The 12,265-nt window shown below is 43.8% G+C and overlaps 1 protein-coding gene across 1 annotated transcript in view; it reads left to right on the top strand.

Moving 5' to 3' along the window:
* The window catches only part of WWOX (WW domain containing oxidoreductase), a 1,226,505-nt gene extending 1,214,247 nt beyond the window's left edge, over window positions 1-12,258 (top strand). Inside the window, exon 9 of the mRNA XM_011990088.1 lies at window positions 11,514-12,258. Within this exon, the coding sequence (XP_011845478.1) occupies window positions 11,514-11,702 (189 nt within the window). The 3' untranslated portion in view covers window positions 11,703-12,258. The remainder of the gene's footprint in view (window positions 1-11,513) is intronic.
* The last annotated feature ends 7 nt before the right edge of the window (window positions 12,259-12,265 follow it).

Here is a 12,265-nt window from a genome sequence, read left to right as displayed (position 1 = left end):
CTGAGCCCTGCCAGCCTTCAGGACCTCCTCTGCATGAAGAGCAATTTGCAGAAGAGAACACTGTAGGGGAGGTACCGTAGACCTCTTCTGGTCTGTACTGTTCAAAATCACATGACATCCCCCAGAGACCTGGTGGGAAGCCAGGGATTTAGGCCCTAGAAATGGAGCTCAGAAAGGAGGAGAAAGGTCCCTGACGGTCTGTGGAGAGGGGCTTGGCCACCAGAGGGATCAAATGGCTCAGGCAGGGAATATGTATCCCCTTCTCAGATCTGAGGGCAGGTTTTCAAATGTATGCATGATTCTGGGGTGCTACAAAGGGTATAGAGTATGGAGTCAGAACATTACACACCAACAAGAATATGGGTTTTGAACCCAGACCTCAGTTTGAATCTGAGTTCCAGCACTGCCCCGTTGCTTGGCCATCAGTTACTTCACCTCCTTTAGCCTCTGTCTCCACTCACTACAGTAATACCTGCCTGGTGGGAAGTGAGGCTTTTGTGAGAATCAGAAGTAATAATAGGTCCTTTTTTTGGCCATTACAGTTGGCTCGTTTTTTTTGGCCATTACAGTTGGGATTAGACTAACTGTCCCTAAGCAGCTATTAAGCGTCACACTCCCTGGACGAAGACATGAAAAACTCAGGATGATTCGGAAGGGAGATCTAGAAATGGTGAAAGGACTGGCGAGTGCCTCTGTGTGTATGTTGTACCTGGGCTCGGTGATCTGGCTAAAGGAGAGGTACTGGGGCCAGGTGACAGCAAGTCTCTATATGGCAGGCCCACAAAACGGAGGTGCAGGCTTCATCTGTACTTCGATGTGTATGCTTCCTTCTTTAAACTTGTAATAATCAGAGTTATAGCTGCTTTTGAACTAGTACCTGTTGTGTGCCCAGGAAATGGCCAACTGTTATCACTCATCCTTACAAGAACCACATGAAGGGTATATTATTATATCCACTTTCCAGATGAGGAAACTGAGGCTCAGTGGCTTGTCACAGGTGTTAAAGACAGGATTCCAATGTGAGGACTTCTGGCTTCAGCACAGGGGATTTTCCTACCATCCCATACTGCCACCCCATCTGCAAAAATACCTGGATCTTTCTTCCTCCTGCTGCTTCTCAGTTCCCTCCAGGACTGAAGAGGTGATATTGATTCTCGCTCGATAGAGGTTAGAAAGGGCCTCTCCCTTCCCTAGCTGAACAGAGAGGGTTTCTTTTTTCTTTTCTTTCTTTTTTTTTTAATGGTGAAACTTACAGGGAATAAGATCTGTTTCTTCACTTGCTTTGCAAGAGAGTTGGATTTGTACACGTTGCCTGAGCTGGCTCGGTTTTCTAAAGACCTAACTTTGCAGCATTCTTCAAGGGCTCCAGAGAGTCCCTTGTGCCATCAAATTAAGTTTGGAAACTTCAATAAAAAAGTCCCGAAGGAAACTGTCAATTAATGCATTTACACTGAAGCATCATACTTGGGAAAAACATCTTCAAACGCAAACGCTGTTTTCCAGCCATTAAAAAGTTTATGCACTGCTTGGTTTCCATGGATACCTGAGGTAATAGCCTCCTTCCTCTCATTGAAGAGTAAATGTTGCTCAGTTACTTTTTCCCTTTTCTTTTTTTTTTTTTTCACTTTTGTCTTTCAGACTTTTTTCTTCCATCCCTATTTATGAAAACAAAAAGATAACTAAATTGAAACCTGGCAGTGTAATTTGTCAGAGGAAGGCACCCTGTTTTATAAGCTCAGGTGATTTCATGTTTGCTCACCTGTTTATTTCATGACACTTGCAGGAAAGAGAAGGAGAATTTTCATTTGATCAAATCATTTCCGTGGTCCATCAAACACACAAATTAAAAAGGGAAATGTTACCAGTCTTTAAAAAGAGTCTTGATTGTGTATAGAGCAGAGATTGGCAAACTACGGCCTGCCGGCCAAATTTGGCCCATTGCCTACTTTTTATAAATAAAGTTTTATTGGAATACAGACACGTTCATTTGGGTAGACATTGTCTGTGGCCAGTTTCACAACAATAGCAGAGTTGAGTGATCGTGCCAGACATTATACAGGCCACAGAGCCTAAATTACTTAATCTCTGTCCCTTTGCAGAAGTAGTTTACTGACCTATTACGTAGGGGAAAGAATGAGGGCTTCGGTGGCATTTAGTAGTGTTGTCACTTTTGTCATTGGTCTTGACCTGACTCAGTGTGCGTATTTTTGAGATGGAAATGATGGGACCCTCAGTAGTGTTTTGAGATAGAAGGCACACAGTAAGGGAACAATGAATAGGAATTACATTCCATCGAGATTCTTTTGCTAGAAGGATACAAAGAAACCTACTTTGTGATTCTAGATGTTTTTTAGGAAACCCGGAAGTATAAAAAATCCAAACCAAGTAGTTCCACTATTGTTCCCGGGTCTGTGCGTGCTGCGTGTCTTTCCTGGGAGAAGGTCAGAGCTGGAGTGGGGCACTCCATTCCGGCAAGACAAGGCAAACAATAGAGGCCACAACAGTGTAGGAAGAAATCTTTAATTTCTATTCAGCTTTAAAGAGTTTGAGAGAGTTATTTCCCCTCTGTTAACAAACGAGTTCAAGTACATGCCTTCATATTATAAAAGTACCTGAAATTGCCTAGAATTGCAGCATGCATAGCTTGTTAGTATTTACATATATTTACATAGGGAAACAAGAGAAAGATCTACAGTTATTTACAGTCTACGTAGGGGAAGAGAAAGGCAGCCTAATTGTATTTCCTAAAATACAGTAGATGAGTAGTCAGCACATGCATATTTAGATAATATTTGCATGATAGAATGCAAACTTTAAAAAAGACATACCTTTGTAACTTTCTATGCTAAGGTGTTGCATAATCAAGGTTAATTTTTTTTTGTTCGTTTTGTTTCTAGTCTATTTGCATCAAGTGCTTTAAAATGCTCACTAACACCGAGGCAGAATTATTTACCCGGGCAATTAAAGCAACAGCACACACGATCATTTCCTACTAACTAGCAACACGCTGCTGGTGAATGAAATATCTATTGTTTCTCATTACCCATCGACCACTGTGAAGAGATCTCTCTCTGTAAAGGCAGTACCTAAGCTATCACCATTAATTATGGAAGTAATATAAATGAGATGCTCGCCACAGTATGTTCTAAATGAAATATTAACAAGGCCAGCGTCTTGGAGCCTGAGAAATGGTCTGTTCCAGTGAGCTCTCTATGGAAATCCACACACCTAACGCAGTCATGCCCGATTTGAAATAGCGGGGCTGGACATTGGGGGTTTTGCCTGTGAGATCTGAATTATTGCAAAGTACATCCTCTGAATTTGTTTCTGCAAGGCAGAGTTAAGAGTTAATTCCTTACCATGATGTGGCCCCAGCAGAGACCTTGTGTGTGTTTTTTTTTTCCTTCAGTGCTTTTTCAGACTATGTTATAGAATACTTAAGGGGCATATGTGCAAACGAACTGTCAACCTGAAAATCTAAACAAACAGCTTGTTTGTGGTTTGTCCTGAAATCCTGCCTGCTCACAAAACAACCAGCTACTTGGTTTTCTAAAAGACGTAATTTGGCAGGCAGACTTCGTAGAGCCATTCTGTGCAGAAGAAGGGAAGGGGGAAGCTGTTTGTTTCACCTGTACTATGAAGATACTCTTTGCGCTATTAGAACTGAGCTCATTAATTCTGCCTGTCAATAATTTCAAAGGCTTATTTCAGCGTACATGGCGAATACAGATGCATACATTTATACGCAGTCCACGAGCTAGCTATAACCATAACAGAGGTTAAGGAAGTAGAGTAAAAGTGTAAAATGTTTCAAATAAACATACACTAAGTATCTTCTTTGATCTCTTATAAACACTCAGCAGTCCCTCAGCACGGGCATCAAGGTGGCCCAGTTGGAAAAGTTCAGTGACATGCCATCAGATTTGTTCCATGTAGAAGGATGACACTATCAGTTAGATGCTTATTTTGGTGGCAAATGTTTTTTTTTTAAATTTATGTTCTAGGGTACATGTGCACAACCTGCAGGTTTGTTCCATGTGTATACATGTGCTGTGTTGGTGTGCTGCACCCGTTAACTCGTCAGTTACATTAGGTATATCTCCTAATGCTATCCCTCCCCCCTCCCCCCACTGCACAACAGGCCCCGGTGTGTGATGTTCCCCTTCCTGTGTCCAAGGGTTCTCATTGTTCAATTCCCATTTGCTGGCAAATTTCTATGGCACTTCTGCTTGGCCATTTCAAACTAACCATGGAAGAATGGATACCCCAATGCAATTTTTCATCCCCATTCAGAAAGAAACTTCTTAGAGCAAAGAAACTTCTTTGAGCAGGCAGCATCAGAGGGAATGCCTAGGGAATTCTTCCATGGATATAAGACATCATCGACAATACCTTCTCTTAGTTCCAATGAGACAGCCTCTCAGGTCCAGTCAGTTCTAGAACACTTTGGGCAGGCACGAATGGAAGATGGAACAAGCATGCATGCAGTCACCCACATGGATTGCTCTGAAGCCATTTCTTTTTCCTTCCCTCGTTAGGAGTACCCTCACCCCAACCCCAGCAAAGCATGTCTTGGGTCTCACAATAACAGCAGGTCTCAGAAAGATAAAATAATTCTGAATGTTACGACTCGTCCCTTTTAAGACTAGACATCCATCTGTCACAGATCCTTTGGAATGTCGATGGCAAGAATTCTGGAACATGGAGGAGGTACGAAAAGGGCTTCATTCATTTCATGGAAAAGCTCAGAACAGTTTGTCAACTTGGAAACACAGGCCCTGACAGCGTAGCAAGGTCACCCTGCCCTTCAATCCTGCTGATAGCCCAAGTTAACATCCTCCCATGCCTTGGCCTTCCCAGAACAAACATGGCTTTGGACGCCTTTGGAGGGTTGGGACTGGCTGCGTATTTTTCTCTAAAACTTAAGTTTTAGGAAAGAATTCTTTCCAGCTTTCCATCCTGAACCTGCTGGTCTCCAGGCTCATTCCTGCAAATACTTCACAGAGGAGTAAGAGCCACATTCTTGCTGGCTTTCCAACTCACTCTACTCTCGTTTTCAAGTCAACCTCTTAAAACTCCTTAGTGATCTTGCAAGAAATTCATGTCTTTTGTCAGGGAGAATGGCGTGGCCTTTGTATGACACTTCCCTTTAGCCAGACTCGGATTTGGGGGCGTCATATTTGGGATGCCTGCACGGCTAACAGGAAAGGGCCCAGGACAGCTCACAGGTTCTCTCTGAACAGAAGGCTGTGAACACGTGGCTGTCATTTGAAAGCTGCATGGCCCTCTTCCCCCTGCATGCGTTTCTCTCAAGGTATCCCTTGTAATTTGTGTTTGTGGTCTGTGCTTGAACCTGTTGCACTTATGGTGATGGACTGGCACTTCACTCTGTGCCACTGCCATCGAGCCCCCCTCGTAGACACTGTCCCCAGTGTCAATTGGGGATTGACACTCTTCACCTGTCACGGGAGAGGCAACCGAAAAAAGGAGCCTGAGGTTTTTCTACCTTTGTGAACCTTTCTAGCAGGGCACACTTTGTCACACTTTTAAAGCCTAAAAGCAAACATTTGCTTTCCTGATCATCTTCACTGTTTCTGTTTGGGAAATCGAGCGCATTCCTCTTCTATAATAAAGGTTAAGAACAGCCTGTGAGTTAGCAAAACTCCCAAAGGCTTAGGAAGAAAGTTACATTTCAATACCTACAGGAAGCATTTGCATGTATCTAAGCCTGGATTGTTCAAGGCCTTTGTGGGAGTCAGTTGTCAGGAATCTGTAGGAATGACTTTGTGAGGAATCATTGGAGGAGGGGCAGTACGCGGGATGGATCAGTATTTTCTCTGCAAACCTAATGAAACACGTCGGAGCTCGCACCTACATGCGTGGGAACTGATAAGATGGAGATTGTGTCCGTTTCACTTGTTTGGGATGTCTGTGCTTTGAAAAAATTCTGTCGTCAAAGAGTAGGTTCCTTAGTTCGGCAAATCTGGCACCTGGAGATGGCATTTTGAATCGGACAACCTTTTTAGTAAGGGTCACTTGCTGTCGGATCATCCGAGGTGGTGCTGAGTCTTCATTTTGGTTCATCCAAATGGATATCATTTCAATGTAGCTCCCTGACTAAATCAACAATGGGAAAAAAAATCTCCCTTTAATATTTCTCAGGCGAACACACGATAGCCCACACATTTCATTTTAGGCCACGTTAGGGCATCACCTCGTGGTCAGACGTAGCCTGGCAGAGAAGGCGGCAGAGCAGGCAGAGAGGCATAGGAAGCCAGAGCCCTGTGAGAGACATTGATGAGGAAATGGGTCACGTCCAAATATTTGTGTCACATATTTGGGGAGCAGGTTTCATGTACCCATGGACACGGAGTCTGAAGTCACTCAGTCTACATGATTATCTGTGTGGCTTTGGACGAGCTGCTTTTGATCTCTGGTACCGAGTAGGCTTCTCTGTAAAAGGGAATGCTGTCCCTGGCTCATAGAGCTAGGTAAGGGTTAGACGACAATGCTTACAAAGCTCTCCGCACAGAGTCTGGCGAATCGTAACCTCTCAATAAACGCTAGTCATTGTCGCCACTTGAATAGTCCTCCTTGGCTGCAACTCACTGAAAAAGCTGGGCAGTTTGCAGAGCTGAGGTCTTTAGACATCTCTGCTGGCTTCTGCTGCTTCCCATCATTTTGGTGGAAGTTGGCGTGTTCGTTGGTTAGCACTTACTCCAAATTGAATTGTATAATTTCATTATAGAAGTATCACGGTGGAAGAAGAGGGTGACTTACTGGTGCCGTCACCGAGCCAGGGAGGCCCATGAGCCTCATTCCTGTACAGGCTGCATTACTTTATGAACTAATGGAATTCGTGGCAAACGTGTCCCCTAAAAGATTGCTCTTGGACAGCGAGTGGGGAACACGTGGCCTTTTGGAGCAGTTTGCTTTCATTTGTGTTTCCAATCAGAGATTGAAGCTGTAATTGTGAGGAATGGCTGTATCCCAGTCGCCGAGGTATCTGGAGATGACCTCTACACCGTTCTGGGAGAGTGGTTATACACTCTCCAGGGGGAGAGTTACTGGGAGACAGGGAAAGACAGGGCGTGGAGAAGGCCATCCATTCCACCCGTGACATGAGGGCTCACCCCCTCATCTCCACCACAGCAGCTCTCTGATAAATGATTCTGTTCCCAGTGGTGTATTCAGAGAGTCACTGGATAAGGTGGCGGCTTTGCATTTGGGAAGTGGTTGCTTTACCCAACGGACACCAGATGAGGAACAATGGAAGTAGGCAGGGTTTGAAGAGGTACATGTCTTTCCTTTTAGCCAAACCTGCTCACTTCAGATCACCTCTTTGTCTTGGAAACACTGCTCGCCTTCAGAAGAGCTGTTCTCCTTCCCTGCCCTTGGTGTTCCAAGCCTAATCTAACTTCTAGGGTGTGTTCCTTTCATACCTCTACTTTTTGCATAAGTGGATTAATTCAGCCTTTGCCGTGCAATGTCCCTGTAAGAAAGCAATCTTAGAACATCTACTCTCTATCATTGAATATATAGATATGCCATGATATTGTGTCTGTTTCTTATATATCTCACAGTTAAGTACTTTAAGACAGGAATCTAGTCTTTCTTTTAAATAAGCATGCATTTTAAAATAGAAAAACCTGAAAACAAAACCTTGTGTATCATGTGTCCCTGTATTATATTAGAGTACTAACCAATGCATTACAAATATCAATATGTGGGTGTTTTTTTTTTCTTTGCCATATATTGTTTATCAGAAACCTCTGTACCCTTTCCTTTAAAGGAGTCAATATTCATTTGTATTCTGTGCTGACAACTATAAATTGATGGCTAGCAGTTATCAAATGAATGTTGATGAAAAGCAGCTACTTAACATTTTCATCCCAACACAGAGTTTTGGAAGGATGGATAATTTAGATCTGAGGGCCTCAACTACAAATAAACAGCAACTGCTTTCTAAATCCCACCTTTCTGTAGTTGAAGATTGTGCTACAAATCTGACAAATGATTTTTGAAAGAGAATGATGAATCCTTATTACCAAGATACTCTTAACTTAATCCCAAACAAGAGTCCTGGGTAATTTTACATACACTATCAAGATTGATTGCACAGTTCTCCTCTGGCAGCTCACAAATGTTTGACTCGATAGGAAATGGCATTCGGGCATGATTAAAGATTCTACTGGGCTTCCCAGAAATTCTCAGTCCTGTGTCGTCAACACCCTAACTCATTGCCATTGCTGCGGGATAGACACACCTCCCCCATTTCCCATGATTAGCTACCGTATACAATCTACAGACTTCTGATAAATGATTCTCAAAAAAAAAAAAAAAATCTTTTAGGGGAACCCATAGCTCCAGCCAGTTATTTGTATGTCAAGGTATTATTTTATCACAATGGATCAGTAAGCAATGGTGACAACTAGCAAGGCATTGCTTCAGGTATTTTATAACGGAGTTGTTAACATTATTTCCTTTAGATGACTCTTTCATCTTTTCTGCATTATGAACTGATGCCCCCAAAACTGGTATGGAAATCATCTGATGGTGATTAAAGTGCGCCTTAAAAACGTTTTTTTTAAATCGGTTTAAAAATGCTTTCTCTTGTATCGGCAGTACCGGCTTCTTTACTCTTGAGATTTCACTAATGTGGCTCAGTCTTGTTCTGATGATATGCAGACCGAAAAGCTGATGAGCCAGAAATGAGAACTTGTTACTAAACTGTCGCCACATCTGATCATATAAAGATGTCACTCAGAGGTTGCCATTGGTACGGCTGAAAAGAGAATTCTCCAAGAGACCAAAGGGGTGGTGTGCATGGGATCAACAAGATGTTGTTACTGCTTAATTAATGTCCAGCAAGGGAGGAAAGTAGAGTGAGTACCCATCAGCACGAAGCCTGAATCTGAGAAGGAGAATTTGCCAAAGGGAGACGATTGATTTTTGGAGTAGAGAAGGTGGTGTTTGCTGTCAGGTGCCCCTCCTGTGTACTGTGTTCTGCAAAGCCAGGGCCACTTGTGATGGAATTTAGATAGTAAATCACTCCCAGCCTAGAGGCAAAGGAATCAAAGCCATCTCCTGATAGAAAGTTAGGTTTTTCCAAAAGGTAGGACTCTCAGCATTGTAACCAAATATAGGTTGGCATGAAACAAAACCAGTTGTAATTGCCTTCAGATTCCATGGAAGGAAAAGGTAGGTCCCCAGCTCCCGCATCAACAGCATTCTGAATCAAAGGGACTGCAGAATTTCTTTGCAAAAATACCATTCCAGTAATGCAAAAGTGCAACATGATATCATTACAGAAGGTCATAGTGGCAAAATACTTTATCAAGTTAGTAAGAATTCTGCATTTTGCTTTCCCAAGTGGACTGCTTTGGTTTTTCCCCACAATTGGCAGAACAGTGAAAGGCCAGTCTGTCATACGACTGAAGGCTGAATAGTGTAACCATTGTGGCATAGGGGGCGGGAGGCTGGACTTGAAATGAGTAAGCTGGATTCTCCCACCACTCAGGAGTTAATGGCAAGTCACTTGGCCACTCTGGTGGTTTTGGCAGCTGCAAAGTAAAATAGAAATCTATGACAGATATCTGGCAGTTGATGCAGAACACCATCTCCACCAGAACTCTGCTAAGATTCCAGACCAAATTGATACTTGGCTTGAGTTAGCTGGATGAGCATCTCAATTCTCCAGTTTGTCTGTAGAGACACTTCTGCTTCCCTTTTCCCCACATGTGATGCAGTAGAGCCAGATAAACCACTTGAACTTGTTTTGATAAATGTGCCAGGTGCTAAGCTCAGGGTTATTAGGAATAATAATTCAGTGAAAGGAAATTTGGATGACATGAACTCATTTCCATTAGACTTGAGCCACACAAATCAATGGGAAAAGAAACAGCTGAATCCAGGATAGAATCCAGGATACTATCAGGCTATTTGGAGTGGGCATGGTAATGGAAGGAGATTGGGGAGGTAACAAACCAGTTGCTATTTAATTAAGTTCAAGTCAGGTCAAATTCAGGATCAATGGGGCTTGGCCAGTATCTTCAAGCACCCAGGTATTATCAAAACCCAAGTCTTTGTCTCACTCACGGGCCACACCCTTCCCAGAGATTTGACCAATTTTCAGACCAACTCAAATGTGACTACATACCCTGACACTGAAGAAGCTCAAACCGAACAACAAACCCAAGTGTTCCGTGTGGCACGTTCTTCACATCGTAACACCTTTCTCAGGACCCTAGTTCTCAGAATGGACCTGGCTCTCCCAGGGATCCTAGAATGCAAGCACAGTGATTGCAAACTAAACCATTTGAGGGAAACTCCTCCAGTAAGCACCCTTCATGGTCACAATGTAAACCCTGCAGGGGCAGAAAATAAGATTTGGGTGGGGTCAGAAAGCCATTTCCCCCACCATCAAAGTTCCTTACTGTTTGCCTAGTAGGGGCAACTGTATCTTTAGTTACCTTTTCCAGTCCTCTCTTGCAACCCCTCTCCCTATCAGCTGAAAATTAGTGGATGCAGTTAGAGCTGTGAAACACATAATCATAAGATGCTAGATAAACTGTATTGGTTTTAAATTAGAGACGTGCCAACCGTGTCTCCCTCTGAACAGCAGCCTATTATTTTTAATTATGGCTTGCAAAGCGAAGTGATTTCTTGCCCTCTTTACAGCATCCGTGACAGTATTGTCAGTTTGGATGATATGATGCCCCATCAGTGCACACATCCCCAGTCACAGCCCCAACTTACTCAAAAGGTGAATGAAAGTGATCAGTTGCACTCTTTGCAACTTACGTTCTGAAATGGGCTGGAAAGAAATGTACCCCCTTACCCATGATCCCATTGTAAATCTGGGACAAATACGACATTTAGAAAAAGGTTTTCATGGTATCCGGATGAATTAAGAAATGTGTTATGTATTTGTGCTAGGTATGGATGTACGGTTAGGAGTATGTGTGTGCATTAAATGTTTTAACACAGCATTGCCCATCCTTCCCCTAGCAGCACCGTGGGCAAAGCATAAACGGATGATCTGGCACCAGCCCCAATTGGGTTTTCTACCTGATGGACCATAATTAAGAGTGGTTGATTTGTCAGAAAATTCTTCAACTGATGTGGTATCGAATTACATTATAGATACATGGAGAAGTCGAGGGGTTGGGTGAATTTGTTCTTGCACGTTCAGAAGGTACCATCTTTCTCTCTGCGTGGAAGAGGCGCCTGCCACGACGTATTGATATGTGTATTTCTTTTCCAAGCCTGTTCCTATATGAGGTGTCAAAAGTCACACCAGCTTTACAAGCGGAGTTTATGAACTCGTTTTTCCAGGATACTCACATTATGCTTTTTACAGTCATGTGGTTTCAGCCCAGTACCCTTCGCTATGCCAAGATCCAGCTGAAACTGAGCCACCTGGGGGAGGCTCGCTACTGCCCAGGCAGTTGAAATGATGTGATTTCGTCGTTCCTTTTCTTACAACTTTGTCTTTCTTCTTGGATTTCCAGCAACAGGGAGCTGCCACCACTGTGTACTGTGCTGCTGCCCCAGAACTGGAGGGTCTGGGAGGGATGTATTTCAACAACTGCTGCCGCTGCATGCCCTCGCCAGAAGCACAGAGCGAAGAGACGGCCCGGGCCCTGTGGGCGCTCAGTGAGAGGCTCATCCAAGAACGGCTTGGCAGCCAGTCCGGCTGAGAGGATCTCAGAGTGGATGGGCGCAGACACCCGCCCTGTGTGTGTCCGCTCACGCAAGTGCCAGAGCTGGGCCCCTTCCAATGTCCCTCCAACACAGATCCGCAAGAGTGAAGGAAATAAGAGCAGTCACAACAGAGTGAAAAATGTTAAGTACCAATGGGAAGCAGGGAATTCCTGGGGTAAAGTATCACTTTTCTGGGGCTGGGCTAGGCCTAAGGTCTCTTTGCTTTCTGATGGTGGCCTGTTTGAAAGTATAAAACCTGGTTGGTGTGTAGGTTCCATATCTCCCTGGAGAAGCACCAGCAATTGTCTTTCTTTTACTGTTGAATAGCCTGAGGTCCCCTCGTCCCATCCAGCTATCACCACGGCCACCACTGCAGCCAGGGGCTGGCTTTCTCCTACTTAGGGAAGAAAAATCAACTGTTCACTGCTCCTTACTGCATTGATCCAGGAGATAATTGTTTCATTCATCCTGACCAAGCCTGAGCCAGTTTAGCAACTGCTGGGGAGACAAATCCCAGAACCTTGTCCCAGCCAGCCAGGATGGCGGTGACACCCAGAGT

This window comes from Mandrillus leucophaeus, unplaced genomic scaffold, assembly GCF_000951045.1.
Source record: "Mandrillus leucophaeus isolate KB7577 unplaced genomic scaffold, Mleu.le_1.0 Scaffold37, whole genome shotgun sequence".
NCBI lineage: Eukaryota > Metazoa > Chordata > Mammalia > Primates > Cercopithecidae > Mandrillus > Mandrillus leucophaeus.
This window is presented reverse-complemented; position numbering and strand designations above follow the sequence as displayed.